This window comes from Sturnus vulgaris, chromosome 29 (assembly GCF_052056855.1).
Source record: "Sturnus vulgaris isolate bStuVul1 chromosome 29, bStuVul1.hap1, whole genome shotgun sequence".
NCBI lineage: Eukaryota > Metazoa > Chordata > Aves > Passeriformes > Sturnidae > Sturnus > Sturnus vulgaris.
This window is the reverse complement of record NC_142271.1, coordinates 1,317,598-1,336,577: the sequence shown is the minus strand read 5'-3', so window position 1 is coordinate 1,336,577 and position 18,980 is coordinate 1,317,598. Positions and strand designations below refer to the sequence as shown.

General features: G+C 51.2%; 1 protein-coding gene across 1 annotated transcript in view; it reads left to right on the top strand.

Annotated features, from left to right (window-relative positions):
* Positions 1–18,980, top strand: part of LGR6 (leucine rich repeat containing G protein-coupled receptor 6) — a 95,958-nt gene that overhangs the window by 49,327 nt on the left and 27,651 nt on the right. The window contains exons 5-6 of the mRNA XM_014872627.2: positions 3,670–3,741; positions 18,287–18,355. Of these exons, the coding sequence (XP_014728113.2) occupies positions 3,670–3,741; positions 18,287–18,355 (141 nt within the window). The remainder of the gene's footprint in view (positions 1–3,669; positions 3,742–18,286; positions 18,356–18,980) is intronic.

The following is an 18,980-nucleotide window of genomic DNA, read 5'->3' as shown; positions in this document are numbered from 1 at the left end:
CAAGGAGAGAAAATCTTCTTTTTAGAATCCTTTGCATGTTTCCTTATTGTGGGTCAGAATGAATTATGCAGGGTTTGATATTTTTTCTGCTTTTATTTCTAAATTCTCCCCACCTGAGGCACCAGCCAGGCTGCAGCCCCTCTCCCCAGCCTGTGTGAGATTCTGCAGCCACTGTCATTTATTTATGTTGGTTTCAGCAGAACACAGCAAGGGCTCACCTGGTCCCATGACAGGTGGGAGCTCTTGAGCTGCTGCAGAGATCCTGGGTGGTGCCACCCTGCCAGGGCTCAGTGGGACAATTGCTGCTGCTGTTTTCTGATGGAAGTGCATGGTTTGGGTGGGAAGGGACCTCAAAGCTCATCCAGTTCCACCCCATGCCATGGCCAGGGACACCTTCCACTATCCCAGGGTGCTCCAAGCCCCATCCAGTGGCCTGGAACATTTCCAGAGATCCAGGGGCAGCCACAGCTGCAGGCCAGCCCACAAAACAGTCATGACTGTCCTCATCCTGGGCACAGCTTCTCCCATGCTGATTGCCCAAACTCATCCTCACTCCATGGCACTGGGCTGCAAAGAAGAGACCCAGATCCTAAATCCCATTGTCCTCACCCAGGAGACTGGGGGGTTCTAGCTCCAACAGCAAAGGCTTCAAGAATTCCCATGTTTTTGCATCGTAGGGGTTGTTTATAGCCCAGAATCAAGTACCTTGAGCTGCTATCAAACCAGCTGAGCTGTAATTTACAGGGCAGAATATAACATTGTGTGGGCTGAGCTCAAATTGACAAGAACTGGAGATGTTGCAATTCCACTTGTTAAAATTTGTTTACTGGGGAGGAAAAAAAAAGGCAGGATGGAAGACAGGGACGTCTTTTCAAGTGTTTACCTTTCCAGCTCTCTTGTTTCTATTATTGCCATGTGGTTGGGTAACTCTGGAGTTCAGCTTGGACAGCAAATTATTTTATAACTCCCTTTTTTGGTCGTTCATAATTTTCTCACCAACAAAGAACTTCCTTCGGATGATTTTCATTACTCTGCCTCCAAACAAAGCACTCTAGAGCCAAATATAAGCACAGCAGGTGATTGCTTTTCTCTGCTGTCTCCTTGCCTGCCTGCAGTGATAGCACTCAGCTGGTCAGCATGTCCGAGCTTGGACAAGTGTCCAGTCACACCTGACAAAGCTCCAGGAGTTCACACCTTCCCTGGCATCCAGCATTCCCTTGTCCCCACACTGTCCCCCCACAGCAGGCAGGGGTTTGGGACATGAGGTGTAAGACATATTGAGAAAATAAGAAAATTACAGCCTGAAAAATATTCCAGGCTGGAACTCCTCAGCTCTGCTCCCAGCCGATAAGCTGGTCCAGCTCAAGGCCAGGGAGAATTTCTCCCAGGGTGATAATTTGGTCAAAATAAAAAGGAATTAATAACAAAGATAGAACCCCTGTTGTGTTGTGTGCCCAGGCCCTGGCAATGGGGTGTCTTCTCTCTGAACCAATCACCTTTTCTCTACTCTTGGAGTTGCAGTCATGCTATAAAACCAAGTGTGTTTCTGAATAAACTTGGCTCTTCCTGTCATGAAAGATGACCATGTAGCTGTGCATCTTATTTCTGCTGCACTTAAAGGGTTATAACCCCTTTCCACGGCTACACTGGGGCTCTTGTGGTACCTCTCCACGTGATCCCACAGCAGTGCAGACCCCAACCCTCTCTTTGCCAAATGCAGCATCCAGTGCCAAAGGAGCTCAAAGTGGTTGGCACCACCAAATGAAGAGAAGGCAGCATCACCAGAGCTGTTAACAGAGAAAACCATCTGGGCACAAACTTCTTTTCTTGTGACAAAGAGAAATGTCTCCCATAAGATTCTCATTTTGATCTCAGGCTTCTTTTCTCCTCTAAAAGTCACAATCCAGGTTTTCTTGCAGGCAACATCCTTTTCTTCTTTCCTGTTTGCTCAAAGGAGCAAACATATTTTATCAGATATCTTTCCCTTCCCCTTCCTCTGAAATGTTTGTATGTTCTCATCCCAATGACAAACATCCGTCTCAGCCTGGTTTCTGTTTTGCAGGCCCCTATCAAACTGCCCTAGAGCCTGGCTCTTCCTCCACTGCCAGCTTCCTCCTGTTTTACCCTGGAACATTTGGCAGTGGGAGCTGCCTGTGCTCAGCCAAACAGCTCACACTTGAATCCAGGTGGAGTGAGAGATTTTTCAAGCTGAGACACATTTAGATCAAGATTCAAATAATGAAAAAATCATTGATCCACCTGCCAGGATGGAGCCTCCCCCAGGCTCTTGGAAGGAGGCAGAAGCATTGGACAAAGGCTGGTGCATCCCTTGCTGGTGCTATCATGGGCATGGGACAAAAGGACTCCCAAGGGGAGTGGTATGGCAGCAATTCACCACACGGACTGGGTGTTAAAGGAGAATCTGAACTGATGGGGAAACCTGCCCTGAGAGACCTGCCCCTCCTGCAGGGCATTTATCACACAGACCATGGCACTGCAAGCATGGGCAAGCAAGGGGGTGAAGTGCAGGCTGGTGAAGTGCAGGCTGGGCAGCAGTGGGTTGTCTTCTCCTGGTTTTCAGCAGACTTTTCTCAGGCTGCTCACGAGAGCTCTCTCCATGGACTCAGAGTGCCTTTGAGTGGGATGTCAGAGGGACATGCACAATTAGCCACAAGCTCACAGCTGTAAAGGAGGTGACATGGAAGAAGCACTGAGATGTGCACACATACACAAGAGTCTCTGATATTCCAAGACAAGGAATCCAGGGATTAAGGCCTTGGGTTTGCCAAAAGACTGAGACAGGGGAGTGAGGGATCCATGGAAACACAGAACCCAGAACTCCAGAAACTCATCACCTACAGAGCTTCCAAGGCAAAATTACCCCAGGTGGCTTTGCAGGGGCCCCCAGCATATGGCTCCCCAATGCCAACATTCAGGCTGGGATCTCCCAAGCCTGGAAGCACTAGGTGATCATGGCATGTAGCAGCAGGATGAAGGGGAACAGGAAAAAACTGTTCCTATGGTGCAGAGATGTGCATCAGCCTGTGGCATGGCCCCAGCACTTCAGCCAGGTACTCTGAAGCGCTGAACTGAAGACAGCTCTCATTGCAATCAAACTGGAGCTGGTCCAGGAGCTGGCAGTGTTTTCTTTTTTGCTTTCTTTTTTTTTTCTTTTTTTTTTCTTTTTCCCCATGAAAAGATAATAAACTGTGACTAACAGGATGATTTTGCACTCAAAGTCTTCTTGCTGCTACTAAAGCTCCAAGGAGTCCAAATATGATTGTGTCCTTAGATAGCTCCCAGTGGCCATGGACAGCTGGTGAAGCCACACGGTGGGCTGAGCCCAGGGTGAGGTGAGCTCTAGGGTGTTTCTTGAAGCTTCTTGCTTAAGCATGTTCATCCACAGCCACCTGGCAGCTAGAAGGTGGAGATCTCAGGGAAGCTCCCACATTAGCCTGGAATTCCTGAGGGGAATGGGAGCTCTGTGGCTCTCTGCAAGCATTACTGTATCCAATGTGTGTCTCATGGGGTGAGAGAGGGAACCCTGTGAGTGCCCTTGGCATCCCAGCCCAGGCTGGGCTCAGCTTACAGGAGGTTCGGGACCACAGCTCAGACCAAGGGAAAAGCTCAGCCTGCACCCCGCACTGACCAGCTCTGTTCTGTCCACAGGCACCTGCACAACAACCGGATCCAGAGGCTGGGAGCCAACGGCTTCGATGGGCTGCACAGCCTGGAAACCCTGTGAGTGCCCTGATTCAGTCTCTGTCCTAAAGACAGGGTGTGTCCATCCCCCAGCACAGCCTGCAGGACAGGGGTCAGCCCCACACGTGTCCCTGGCCACCATGCACTGAGGGCAGCAGCAGGGCTGGCTCCAGGCACCAGCATCAGTGGATGCCCAGGCATGATGCTCGCTGGGGACTGAGCCTGGGCTTTCCTGCTGTGGCTGTGCTGCTGCTGCAGGGGAATGTGGGCATGTGGGCAGTGTCGATGGCAAGGGGCTCCAAGGCCCTGGACACCATTCCAGGTGCAATCCCAAGAGCTTGGATGCATTCCCTGCTCAGGGAGTGTGTCTCCTTTTTCTCAGCACAAAGCCTCCCCAAAGCCTGACCACCAAAGCGAGGGCTGGCCTGACTTTGGGGCCTGTAAATCCTCAGGGGTCTGTGGGTATCTCTGAAATGACCTCATGCATCACTCCCAGCCAGCTGACTTCATTGTGCACCATGTGCTTGGCATGGCTGAAACAATCCATCAGAAAACTGCAGGGAGGTTGGGAAGCAGGAATGAGCCCACCTCCAGGTCACATCTTCAGGTACACTAAGATTGGGTAGCAGGAAGAAATTCTTGGCTATTAGGGTGATGAAGGCCTGGCACAGGGTCCCCAGAGCAGCTGTGTTTGTCCCATCCCTGGAAATGTTCAAGGCCAGGTTGGACAGGGCTTGGAGCAGCCTGGGGGTAGAACAAGATGGGCCTTGAGGTCCCTTCCAAGCCAAACCATTCTGTGATTGTGTGATTAGCAGTAAGGGGCTCACCCTGAACTCAGGGAGAGTTTCATCCCACAGCCTGGCCACACATTCCCTGTGCTGTGACAGCTGCATGAATGGCCTGTGCCTCGTGTGCTCTACATTGGCCCAGGAGGAAACATAAACAAGCAAACAAATAAATTGAGGCTCTGAAAGACTGGAAGAGGTGCTTGATGCCTTCAATTGTGCAGAAATATGTCCCTTCATGCTGGCTTGGGGTCAGAGTCAGGCCCTTGCTTCCTGCCAGGAGAAGCAGGGGGTCCAGGTCATGGCAGAAGGAGATGCTGCTTCCCAGCATTGAAGTGCCACTCAAGGAGACGGGGCCCCTCTGTGCCCAGCGTGGTGCCAACACCAGCGACCGGGCAGGAGTGGCAGCAGCAGGCAAAGCCTTGGTCCCCAGACACGCTCCTCAGGGCAGGACCATGACATGCATTGTCTCTTCCTCACAGACTGGCAGATCCTGGGACCACCCAGAAGGGCTCAGCTGGGGAGAGGTTGAGCTGTGCCAGGGGTGGGAGGCTGATGGATAGTCTCCTCTGGTGACCCACGGGTCCCAGCCTGGCTTTCTCCCCAGTCATTTCTGGTGGTCACAGGCAAATATGTGAGGGCACCAGGCAGCACAAAGGCAGGGAGCTGCAGGAGGAAGCAGGGAACTCGCTGATGGAAGAAAACCTTGTTTGGGCTGCAGCTGTAGCAGACATGCAGCAACATCCCAGCCTGCATCTGGGAAACCCTTCTCTGCAGCCAGGGTGATGACAGATGCTGCTGCCATCCAAGCAGGATGGAGCTGCAGAGGAAAAGATGGGCCCTTGTTTTCTGTGGGAAAGACTAAAGGATTTCATAGCCCTGGGAGGTAATTCTGTTTCCACAGCCATTTGTGCTGAATGCTCATTTTTCCTCTCTTCCACTCTGCTCCTGCTCTCACACTTTCTTTGCCTTTTGCTGCTCATCTGAGATGCCATCCAGCACTTGGGGAGCTCCATGTCCCCTGCTCTTGCTCCCAGTGCCTGCAGGGACAGGGCTGTGCAGCCATGTGGGACTCTGGAGCATTGCAGCTCTGCAAGTCCTGCCTCTGCTGATGCTGATCCAGCAGCCGTGGTAGGATCCAGCCTCCAAGGGTCCCGTTGCAGAAGGGCTCTGCCAGTGTCCAGGTGCTGCAGGATGGACTGTGAGGGTCCCACAGCCCCACCCTGCGCAGTTCCCTGCAACAAGAACAGTGCTGTGGCAGAGAGCTCCACACTCTCCACATTATCCTCCACATCTGATTGTTCTGAAGAAGTGTCCTCCAGAACAATGAGAGGCCCTCTACTCCTCCAGTTGTCACCTTCGGGCCAGTAACCATCCCAGCTCAGTGTTCCTCGAGTGGAGCCACCCTCCCATGCTCATCCTTAGCACCCACCTGTCTGCTGACCAAAGCTCTGGGCAAAAATCTGCCAAGCTTTTGTTGCACCATCCCAGCCAAGCTGCTAGAGCTGCATCTACCTACCACCCCTCAGCTCCTGTGCATGTGGAGACGATTACAGTCTCCACATTTACCCTTTAACTCAAATTATGATTACATTCTGTTGACAGCATTTAGCACATTTTCTTGGCTTGTGGAGGCCAAACCATGCTCTCAGTTACCCCGTGGGCGTTACCTCCTGGAAGGCAGCAGGATGGTAAGGGCTGGTGAAGACAGAAATTTCTCCAGGGTTCCTAAAATGAGTATTTGTGGCCAGATGCTGATTATAAACCAGGCACAATAGTTGAAGAACTGTAAAAATTTGAGAGGAAAACATTGTTTCAGGTTTTTCAGAAGAGCCTGGGAAGTTTTAGGTGCAAAAACCTCTGTCTCCCTAAGGGAAATATTTATTCTCCTCTTTGGCTAGACAGGAAAACTTATATTTTTATTAAATGCCAAAACCCTAAGAGAAGCAGCAGGCACTGCCCCGTGCAGGTCTCAGCAATGTGTGAGCTGCTTAAATAAAACCACATTGCTCACCTGGTCCAAGTCCCAGCATTTCTGCAAAAACAGATCCCACTGGAGCACCTTTGCTCTTGGACAGGGCTTGGCCCGAATATTTTAGGAGGGCATCAAATCTGGGAAGAGGTGAAGGCAGATGAATGACTTCACATTTCCCTTGCATTGACCTGCAGCTCCTATGCACAAGTCAGCTCTGCCAAGAGCACAGCAAGAGCAGCTCTGTGTTCTCCACACTGATGGGGGAGCAGGCAGATGTGCAGCACCCACCCGGTCTCAATGAGTCAAACACCAGCATGAAACTGGAGAAAGCAACTCCAAGAAAATTGTCTCTGTCAGGGCAAGACCTGGCTGCTCCCCAGCCACCCCCCAGCCTTCTCTTCCTGGGAAGGAAAGCTGGCAGGTAGGCTGGAAGCAAGTCAGAGCAGCCTGGGCCAGATTCCCAAAGGGGTTTCAAAACAGCCCTGTAAACCAGTGAGATTCCCTCTCCAGTTCCCATCAGCCTGAGAGATGACACAGAACAGCCCTGCAGGGCTGTGGGAAGAAGCCCCAAGCTGAGCCATGAAACCAGGGATTAGATGGTCAGACTGGGAGAAGCTTGGCACTTTTTAGCCCTTTCCCAAAGACATGGCGTAAATAAGAGTGTAAATATCCTGATGTGACACAGTCTCCCTGTGGCCCCTTTGGGTAATGGCCTCAATCCTCTGCACAAGGTGTAAGGTCAGGGGATGCCCATAGGAAATTCAGGGAGGAGCCAGCACTGCCCTGCTGGGCATGGAGACCATAAATACCAAGGGAAGAGCATCCCTCACCATTGGCATGGCCAGAGAGAAATCCTGTGGCCAAGGTGAATGTTTGGCAGGTGGCCTGGCACTGCAGGGTGAGGGTATCCTGAGAGGGTGAGGAATGGGGGAGATGAAATGAAACCGAGTCAAGAGAAGCCTCATCTTCTGCAAGAAGTATGTACAGGGCCTGCCAAGGGCTGAGACTGCAGACACCCTGCTCCTTGCATTGCTTCCCTGTTCCACATTGGCCTTGCCAGTCCTGCCCCGTGGTGTATCATCCTTTGGGATGTTTAACACCTGCTGTAAAACATCTGGCAGCATAACCTGCTTCTGCCATTCGGATGGAATGATCTTGACTTCTACATTTCCTCACTATCTTAGACTCCATTTCTCAGTCTTGAACAAAGCAGCAAGAAGGGCGAGGGGTTCAGACACCTTCTAGTGGGAGGTATCCCTGCCCATGGCAGGGGCTTGAAATTAAATTCTCTTTAATGATTAATTAAATGATCATAAGGTTCCTTCCAACCCAAACCATCCCGTGATTTTGTGATGAGACTTGTTGTGTATCATAAGCCTGGTGAGTAGGAGTGCTCCTGGAAAAGCTGATGAAGGAGCAGCTCAGCTGCAGCCAGGAGCATTAGTGCAGATGTCACTGCATCACTGCAATGGCAGAGACTGATTCTTGGCAGCACTCAGACCTGTGCTCAGGGCTGGGGAGAGCATGGCTGTGGTTTCAGAGGAGCAGCAAGGGAAAACTGCCATCCAAAAGCCTGCATGGTGCTGACACAGGGCCAGGTTCCCCACTGCTGTAGGAGGAAAGGACTGCTCATGAGGGGATCCCTGTGACATCCATTTCCAGGGAGGCTGACCTCAGGCCCAGGTTTCCTCTTCACCTGGAAAGCTGAGCAGTGTCCTAAGGCCCCTGAGCTTTGCCACCAGGCTGAACACAGTGTAAAGGCTGATGAACAATTGCCTCATTCCTCACACTGCTCAACTTCAGCCTCATTAGGTAAATTGTGGTAACACTGAACTTATCCCTCTATGTCCCTGAAATATGAATATTTCATGGATCACAGCTGAAGGGGAGTACGTGAAGCTCCCCCACATGACCAAGCTCCTGGTCACTGCTCTTTGCAGAGGGATGGAAGGGGAAGCTCCTGAACGTGTGCAGCCATAGGTGTTTGATCAGAGGCAGCCATGGGAAGGGCGTGTAATTTTGGCAGCTGAATCTCAGAGCTGGCCCCAAATTGTCTCTCCAAACACCAGCACACACAGACCATCATTTAGCATTCCCACCTTCCCTGCTATGAGGCAGCCCTTGGTATCCCCATGGCTGAGCAGACCCCAGAGAGCAGCTGAAAGGGAGCAGAGGCTCCTCATGGATCTTCCCAAATCTTCCACCAAAGCAGTTGTGGAAGTGACTCATTGAAAATGCCCTGGGATCCTGCTTTGAAGAAAAGGGGAAAGCATGTTTTGTGCCATCAGACAGTTTTATCCAAGCAGGGAGAGGTGTGGTGGCCCTGGGGGCTGGCTGTCACACACACACACAGCAGGAAGCCTGATGTGAGTCCCTGGGGTCTCTGGTACCAGGCAGGTGAGCAGCAGCAGTGGCTCTGCTGTGGTTACTGCTCTGCAAAGAGAGAGAAAGGACAGCAACACACATGGATTTCTTTTGGGGAAAAAAGCCAACTTTATTGTATGGACAGCCTGTATTTAAAGTGTGCTATGTGCAGCTAGGACAGGACAGTAGTTCATTGGACAATTGGGAAAAACATCCTTGGGACAGCACCTCAGGATGTGTCCCACGGGAAAGACACCAGGGGTTAATTTTTATGATGAATTCCACTCTGTTTTTCACCATGTTATCACCCTGGGAGACTCCTCCCTAAGTGAAGCTGCAGTCAGCTTGTCAGCCTGGGAATGGAGCTGAGAGTCAGGAGACATCCAGGCCTGGAAAGAATTTCCAAGCTGTAATTCCCCAGCTCTCTAAATGTGTGTGTCCACACTCTGCCAGCTCTGTGCTCTCAGGTGTGGCTCAGGTGAGCTGGCAGAGCCCAGCAGCACCATGGCAGGGGATGTGCAGGGTCCCCCACCACAAAAGCCACCTCACCTTCCCCAACACCGGCTCAGAGCTCTGCCTGGAGCTGCTGAGGCAAAGGGAAAAATGGAAAAGAAAGAGCTGTGACCCTGCCAGTGGGCCCTGTCATGGACACAGCCGAGTCCCACAGAGCCCAGGGCACCTCCTGCCTCGGCCCAGTCACACAGACAGACCCTGGGGCTGGCACAGAGCAAAAACGTGTCCTGGCAGTGCCCTGCCTTCCCAGCCCCCAGCGGGGACAAGGTGGCTCCTGGGCCACAGGCAGGGCTGGGAAATGAATGGCTGCTCCCCAGGACAGGCTCAAAATGCGGGAGGCCTCCGGGCTGCAGCCAAAATAGCAACAATCTGTCCCAAAGTGCTGCTCCTGTGGGATGTCTCCAGCCTGGCTCTGACACGGGCGTGCTCAGAGAGGCCACGCAGCCCTGGCCCATCCCCTCCACCTGAGATGACCCCACTGTTTCCTATCTCCCTGGATTCTCCCTCCCCAGCCACATCCCTGCCAGCTCCTCCGCCCATCAGACAAAGGAGATAAATCACTTGGAAAGTGCAAATCTCCATTCATTTAAAAACCTTTTAATTTATTTTTAAGAAATAGCACTAATAAATTAGAAACGTCTCCCAGAACAGCTGAATCCAAAACCCTCTGGCTCCAGGCACTTTATCTGCCTAACCTTGCCTCACAGGAAATGCCCTTACCACAGCACCCAGCCCATTATCTGGGTAATTAGTCGAGTCTGTAAACGCAGAGCAGAGCTGGAACCTACCAGCTCCTCTGGAGAGTTGGATATTCTATGAGAGGAAAAAAAAAAAAAAAAAAAAAAAGAGTAAGAAAATTAATATAAAGTGCACCTTGGGCAATGAAGGCAGGATGAAGGAAATGAGAAATATCTCCAGTACAGCTCATACAAGGGTTGTTTAACACTTTAAGGGCCGGGCAGGCTTTGCTGTTCTCCCAGAAAACTGTCTGCCAAATGCTACCTTCCTCCTCAAGTGGGTTTCTCTCCATCAGTGTGTTTAATTTGAAGCCTTTTGTGCCGTCTTTTGATGTTAATCCCAAATCTGTGCAATTCCCAAAGCAGCTGATGGATTTGACCCCTCAAGGACACCCTGTTAGCTGCACTGAGCTGCTCTGGTACTTGCTCAGCCTCCTGATGCTGCAGCCCTGCAGTGTCAGCATGGGTCCCCAGGCAGAGCTTGGCTGTGTGATCCCAACCCACCCTGCCAGGGGATGGGAGGGACTCCAGGAGAGGCTCAGGTACCCACATTGAGGGGAGGAGAAAGGAAGGGGACATGTGGCTTTTTGGAAAGAGAGCCACAGTTGGGGGCCCTGCTTGCATGACCATGTCCTTGTGCCTGTGCCTGCTCCAAGAACAGAGCTATAAAGTTCACTTGTCTGATCGTTGTGTAAGTGGAAAGTGACTTTTCCAACCAGAAAAAGTCACTGTAAAACTGAACTGGCAAACACACCTGGCACTGGCTCGGTGTCTCCTCGGGCCCTGCTCCCAGCTTGCTGCAGCTTCCTCCCCTAGGGCAGGAGCCTGGAATTCAGGGATGTGCCCTCCCTGGTGCAGCCCAGCTCCGAACCAGTCGGTACCTTCAACCAGGCTGGGCTTTGGCAGAATGCAAGCCCAGTCTGACACGATATTTTGCAGGTTTATAAAGAAAAAACCAGAGAAAGTGAAGGCACTTGAGGTGAAAAGGTATCTCTGGAGACACTGCACTTTTCCATGGCTTCACTGTAGGGCTCATCTCCATCTCTGCCTGTTCTCCCTCTGCCCACCAAACCCTCACACCCCTCTTGCCCCTGCCCAGCTCTCCAGCCTGGCTCCCCCTGCCACTGATCCTGCAGCCTTGGAGCCCCTGGTCTGGCAAGGAACAGCAGCACTGGGGCTCTCCAGGCTCCAACCTCTGAGCCTGCAGACATGCTGTGACCCATCAGAGGTGCTCAGCTCCTCTGGCTCTTTGGGCTTCCTTTGGCCCAAGCCTTTCCCTGTTCCCAGAGCCTTTCTTGGAGCAGCTCCTGAGGTATGTGAGTGTGAAGTGACGCCTGTGCAAAGGAGGAGCAGCCCTTGAAGGCAGCAGGGGCAGCTGGGGGCACATTTTCCCCATGGATGTGCTGATGCACAGAAGCTCTGCCCCCATCCCACTCTCCCTCCTGCCAGCAGCAGAGCTCCAGGGGCTGATTCTCAGCAATTTGTGTACCTTGTGGAGCAGGTAGAAATCCTCAGCTTCTTTCCTGCAGCTGGGGAATGCTCTGCTGTAGGCAAGGCTTCCCTTTGTGTCTGAATGTGCATGGCAGTGTTAAATATATCAAATATTTATTTATTACGAATATTATTACCTCTGCCAGAGAGCAGACAGGAGTCCTGGGTGGAGCAGCCGTGCTCTGGACACTGCTGGGATTTTCAGTGGGGATCAGAGCTGCACTGGCAGGGATTGGTGGCTGCAGGGGGACAGGGCACAAGCCACAGACAGTCCCCCTGCCCCAGCAATGGGGCACAGAAACCCTGTAAAGTGCTGCAGCACCGTACCAGTGAGAGGTTGAGACGTTTCCAGGCCAGGCTGTCCGAATGAATCCTCGCTCAGAGGCTGCTGCAGGAATCGGGCACCCTAAGTACTGACAACCTTCCCACAGTGGGCAGCTCCCTGGGAGCCTGCACTCCTCCAGTTCCATCATAGCCTGCCTTATCCTTATAACTTGCAAAACAAAAGGGGTTTTCTAGGACATGTTTAATTTCCCAATGAAAACACTGACCCTAGCAGATGAATCCCGTGGTGGGTCTTGCCTCTCTGTGGTGTATGTGAACATCCCCCTCTTGCATGTCTTCCTTTAGGGAATGGGCATGTCAGGAAAATTAATCCACCAACACCAGAGGTTTATGTCCAAAAAGGAGACAGAGGAGTCCTTTTTGTTTTATTCCAATAAAGGGAGAGGCCAGGGGACATTCCCCTGGGATCTCTCGAATTTTTGGAGGACACAGCCTCCCTTTTTATCCCAATTTCCCATCCACATTTCCCTCTCTCTTTACCCATGGGCTGAGGTACTTGAGAGGTACAGACTTCCCAGAACACCTGATACCTTAGAGATTCCCCTCTAATGTATAACCCTCCCTTTTAATTTAAATTCTTAGAGAATGCATGGTTTTTCTCCATTGCTTGTTTCATCTTTCAATATCCAGTTTCATTTATCAGCAAACCTACAGTTTGTTTGTAAAGCCAAATTTTTTTTTTTTCAATTCATCAATCAATGGAATCCTTCCCATTGTTTCTTTTACCTTTCAGTGCTGGTTTTCTCTACCAGCAGATCCACAGCTCGTTTGTAAAGACAAATCCCTCATTCCTCTCAGGCACATTGCCTGGAGCCAGACAAGTGCTCTGGGTCCTTCCACATCCCCCTTCCCTCCCCTCACTTACTGTAGGCACTGGCAGCATCTCATTCCCCAGGCTGAGCTGGGCAAGGCACAGCCCCACTGCCTGCCACCACCAGGAGAGGGGTTTGGGCTGATGCTGCACAACAGAAAGTGTTGCAAGCATTCAAAAACACACCTAGGGTGCTTAGGGACATGGTTTAGTGTGGGGTTAGTGGCTGGATTCAATAATTTTGGCTTTTCCAACCTTAATGAATCTCTGATCCTATAAAATATGGCACATGATTGTGCAGTTATTTTTCATATTTGAGCTAATCTGACAGCTCAGCCACAAGCCATGACTGGATGTATGGAGTCTGGGTAAAGCTGTCTGGCCAGTGCTGGGCAAGAAGTCAAACTACATGGTCACCATGGCCCCCTCGGGCTTCCAGACTACCAATTAAATCATTTCCAGTGCTTGATTTGCCCACAGTAACCAGCACAACTAGCAGAGGCAGTAATTACATTTATTGGCAGCTTGAGGAGGTGCCAGCACAGGACAGGTGGAAATGCAGGTCCTCAGAGGAGGCTGCACAAAGTCCCCTCCAGGCACCATGGTAACATCTCCAGCTCCACTGGGACTGAAATAGTCAGCAAATGTCCCATTTACAACTTCTAATCTCACTTCATCTTCAGGTTTATTAGCTGCAAATTTGTGGTGTTTTGTGGCTTATGGAAGAATTTATAGTACTATATAATTTTATTTTTTTTGGCTTCCTGTGTGAAACCACTAATAGTCCCTAACAGGCAGAAAATTGACCTGAGACTCTTTCCCCTCCTTCTCTCCTTTTGGCATAACTGAAGATATTAATAGTTCCAGGCTGCTTGCTGTCAGCTTCAAATCACCCTGGCAGTTAAAGCCCAAAATAACTGGGCCTTTGATGTCAACTCACTTTTATTTCTAAATAAACAACTGGGTTGGTTAAGATCATCCAAATATGAAGCTATAGGCTCCCTCTAGCAATAAAAACAATGGAAAACCAGCCAGTTCACTGCATCTAGGGCAGACTGGGCAACCTTTCAGAGGCTTCCATTGCAAGGAGAACAGACAAGGCTCCTCTTGCCATCCCACTGCCATGCTGGAGCTGATCACTTTGAGCTGAAGAAAGGGATTATTCGTTGTCAGTGCTCTTGCACATCAGTTCTGATCCTCTTACCTGACTGATTTTGCTTTCAAAAGCCCGTGATAATGGGGAAAACTCCCTTATGCCATGCTCATTATTTTTAATGTTTTTTTGATTGCTGTGAGGCCTCCCTGTTGTTTGGCATAGGCATGGCCATGGTGTATTGCCATCCTTCCACCAAGGAACGCTGCCATTGATCTGCTCTGTGCCAAAAAGGACAGCACTCCACAGCCAGGAAACCTCACCCAGAGCCTTGGGTCAGACCCCAGAGCTGGGGCAGCACTGCCAGGTCCAGCTCCCTTGGACCAAGAGTCCTCCTGGGCCACCCCAGCCCATGGCACAACAGTGCATGGCAGCACTGAAGTGGCTTTTTTCAGCTTTCCCTGCATCATCCCAAATCTGGAAGCCGTGGGAAAGTGTCAGGCTGTGGAGCTAGGGAAGCAAAGCATTGCCCAAGTAGCTCAGATAAGGCAGGGAGAGAAAGGGAACCCTTCAAGGTGTTTGCTACAGCACCTCCATTTCCTACATCCAACAGCTCCTGGAGAGGGTTTGTGGTTGAGGGGCAGCTCACTGACATGCTCAGGAGAGGAAATTGTGCTGCCACTGGAGTGAAAAAGCAAAATCATCCCTGACCCAATGAGCCATGAGTCCTTCCAATCTGCCTTGGCCCTATGCTGGGGAAAAAGCTCCAGAGAGCCACCAGCAGGCTGGGCCAAATTCCCCATGGGACAGCAGGCAGAGAGGAGAGGTCTGGGACAGATGGACGCTGATAGCAGCTGTGGGAAGATGAGAGGACTGAATTTCACTAAATGAACAGAAACTTCCCCACAGACAGGAACACCACGGTGGAGGTTGGATGCAGTTTCTGGGTCATTTCTTGGGCCAGAGCCCAACTCCAGTTCTGTGAAAGAAGAAGGGAGAGGGAGTTATTTTTCACGTCATGGTTTGGGTCTGGGCTTTGGGAAGAGTGGCCCCACTGCAGAGAAGAGATGACATCTGAGGACCATCCTGAGTGCTGGTTTCTTCCAGCCCCCTCCAGCCAGCTGAACCCCATGAACTGGGCAGAGCTTGGCCGGGAGCTGAGCTGGAGACAAGTCAGGGCAGTGAGAGCTCCAGAGCAGCCACCTGTGAGCAGCACCCAGGGACCTGTTCCCCAGAGCAGCTGGGTTGTTTTCCAGGAGGGAGGCTCACCTGCCCAAAGCCCAGGAAGCACGGGCAGGAGCGGGCACAGGCACATTGCTCTGAACAGAGCAGGGTCGCTGGCAGCATGACTACACCTGGGTGCATTTCCACTTTCCAACAAGCCCAGTGTCTGCCAGCATTCCAAGATGGGCTTTTACCCGGCAGGAGCTGCTGAACACAATGAATGCTCTTTGTCTCTGTCAAGTGCAGAGGGGAGGGAGGCCCCAGGATGCTGCCAGGGCTGGGAACGGTGTGTGTTCGCTCAGGAAGAACTGGTCCTGTACATACTTGCACACATGCTGAGGTACAAACAGAACCTTCATCTGCTGATGAAAGACCAGCCTGCCTGGAAGAGGTGCAGGCTGGAAAGGAAACACATTTTTAAAGACAGGAGCAAATATTACAGCACAATGAATTATTCCTTGTAAATAATACTGGTTGCAGATCTAAGATCCCTTGTTCTGTTAGTGAATCACAGGTGAGCCAAGCCTCCTCTCTGTTGGGCAATATTTTCCATCTGTCAGCAGCTCACAGAAACAGCCCTGTGCCATCACAGGAAGCCTCCACAGTGGCAGTGTGGGCTGAATGTCACCCGGGGCTGGGGATCACAGTGTCTCTTCTCCAGGGACTGTCCCTTGGCATCACACAGGCTCATCCCAGCCCCAGTTTGTGGTGCAGGAGAGGGAAGTGGCACAGGCAGACACCCAGCCTTGAATTACCTCTGCAGGGTCCTGCTCCCTGTGGAATCTCCCTCTAACTTCAGGGAGTCACTGCAGAGTGAAATTTTTAGAGGGATTATGCACCTTATGTGCATGATTTGGGGCTGTCAGTTGACTTCTCTGCTGATGCCTCTGATTTCAACCAGTGCAGTGATCTGGAGGTTAATCAGATTTGACTGATGCTTTGAAAATGCCCAGTGGGGGCACTTCCCATTGCTTGTTCACTTGGGAAATCCATTCCTGTGTCTTCCTGAGCAGCAGAGAAGGGATGTGACATTAACAATCCTGCCCCTGGTAACCAAGCCTGTGCAATGAGAGCCCTCAGCCAGGCCCTGATGGAACCTGGCAGGTGCCATCTACAGACACTGGCCAAGAGGATCCAAGAGCTGATAGGGAGCTACAGGCAAAGGGGGAGGCTATGAGCAGTCATGTGTTGAGCTATTTATCCTTGAACAGATCAATTTGGGCTCAAGCAGAAAAGAGTGAGGAAAACCACTGATCTGCTTGGAACCAGATAAAAACAGAGTGTCAGAGCAAGTCTGGGGAGAGGCAGAGCTCTCCTGTCTAGCAGATGTGAGGAGGTGTGAGGAGGGGACACATCACTCCTGGTCCACTCCTGGCCCTGGGACAGGCACAGCAGCTTCAGGTGTGCAGGGACCCTGCCAGCAAGGTGGGCACCAGGCAGGCAGAGCTCATGGTCTCACTGCCAGCCCTGTGCATCTTCCCTGCTGATTGCCACCACTGCCAGCTATTAGCCAACATGAACCCCTTCTGGGTCCTACAGGAGCAGGATTCATTTGTTCAAATCCCTACACAGAGTACCAGCATCCAGATCCCTGTGTAACTGGAGCGGGGAAAACTGCCCTTAGTGTCAGGGGACAAAGCAGGACCTGCCACAGCCCTGGGCTTCTCAGGGAATCCAGCAACAAGGGCTGGTGTGGACCTTGTCAGAGCTATACGAGACAAAATCCACCCACAACAACTTCATTCCATATTTTTCTCTTGGGTTTGTGCCCTCTCTTGTAATTCCATGATAAGCATTCCCTAAGACATAAATCCTATAAGCTAGAAGTCCTGGAAGGACTGATTTGAAGAGACTCTCTGGGTTGATTTCCCATGTAAACACCTTCAGGGCAAAGCTGAGGTGGTGCCATGGAGCTGTTCCCAAGCAGAGGCACTGGTAGTGAGAGAAGATGTAAGAGACAAGGGGGCCAAGAGAGATCATAATGACCATGCCTGGGCCCAGAGGATGAGAATTACAGGGTAATTGGGCAGCAGCCCATTGCTGTGTAAATGCTCAGTTATTTCTGTTCCATAAACCACAATCCAGGTTACATGGTAATTACTTTGAGGTTCATTAAGTGTAATTATACAGTAATCTCCAGGAGCCAGTAATCATGTTCCAAAGTATCTACCACTTAAAACTTGGTGAGTGTCATGCAGGTAGGAAGCAGTCACATGCCCTGAGACTTCAGTGAATTGCAAAGTGGGATGGCCAGGACAGGGTCAAATGTTACTGTGACAGCTGAAATCGCCTTCCAAGGAGAAAGCTGGGCATGCTGGAGAAGGGCTGCACACCCAAAGCCCAGCCAGTCTCCATGGGCACCCTCCAGCCAGCAGCAGGATTGGTGCCTTTGTAGGGCTGCTCCTCCCAGGTTGCCAGCAGTGCCCCAAAGGTCAAACAAATCCTTTTCCAGAGGTTAATCGCATCCTTGGAGAACAAACACAACTCTTGAGATTTCACTCAGACTCAGGTGTCTCTTTTAGTTGCCAAGCCAGGGTGAGTAAATTCTACACTTGTCATTACAACCAATGTAGTAGATTTTATTTATTTTACTACACAGCAAATTAAACTTAACGCTCAACCATGTCAGTACCTCTTGCAGGTCACTTCCAGCTTTGACTCAGATTCCAGTGTCAGGTTGACTCCAGCCATCAGAAGAAGACCTAAGTCTTGCCCCAGATTCCTCTTCCCACTGTTCCCAGTCACAGCACATCCCAGTGGCCAGGGACCCGGTGTTCCCAGGACAAACACTGAGGGAATGGTCCCTGATCCCCTCTGCACCACAGGGCGAGGGGCCCAGAGCAGCCCTTTGTGGGCCCCACACAACTGATGCTGTTCATGTTTCTTGTCCTTCAAAGAATCCCATTTTGACCTGGAAAGGCAAGAAAAATTCCTCAGAGCCGAAGCCCTGGGGCTGAGCTCCTGGGAGAAGGGGCCAGGGCCAGCAGGAGATGGGAGCAGCAGCACTGGGCAGTGCTGGGCACAGGGCACTTGGCAGGGAGAGCCCCAGGGCAGCAGCCATGGCTTGGACTGGCTCTCACCTGGCAATGCTCCCAGCAGGGAATATTCCTGCTGCAGGAATTGTGATTCCAGGCACTGGCTGGATCAGCATGGTAGGAAAACTTGTCTTCCTTATTATCAACCCTTAAACATGATTGAGTTCCTGCAGAAATGTTAATGGATGTTTTTCCCTTCTCTGTCTTTCAGGGATCTGAACTACAACGAGCTGCTGGAATTCCCTGGGGCTATCAGGACACTGGGCCGACTGCAGGAGCTGTGAGATTTTCTATTTATTCCTTTTCAAGAACATTCCCTGTGGGAATGACCAATAAAGCATTGTGTGGTTTCTGACTTGAGGAGACCACTCAATCCAAGCCTTTCCTTTCCTTCCCAGCCCTATCCACTGCATCAAAGCAGTTTATCTCCTCGATTTCCATCAGCTCTGACCTCCTCCCCATCAGCCTCCATACCAGGGAGGGGAGTGGGAGTCTCTGCCAGCCTTAGAGCAGCTTCCTCCTACTGCTCCTCGCTCTCCTGTGCCATCTCAGGGACTCAAATTCCATCGGTTTCTGGCTCTTTCTGATGTCCATTCCCCAGCTTGGGACCACAGCCTGGACTTACCCGTGTTACTGTGAGCCCATTGTTTCTGCAGGCCCTGGGCCACCTTCTCTAATGTGAAGAAGCTGTATTATCTCCCTTAGGATAAATTTATAATAGGGAATTACCAAAGTTTATTACTATTTCAGTGGATTGCTCTCCTTCCTCTAACTGGGAGATACTAAAAATAAGAAACCATCCCACTTGTCACCCACAAAGGTAGAAGCCCCAAGGTGGGGTGAGTTGATGTGGATCCACAGTTCCTGTGGATCTGTCACACTGGTCCCAGGCTGGGGTGGGACAA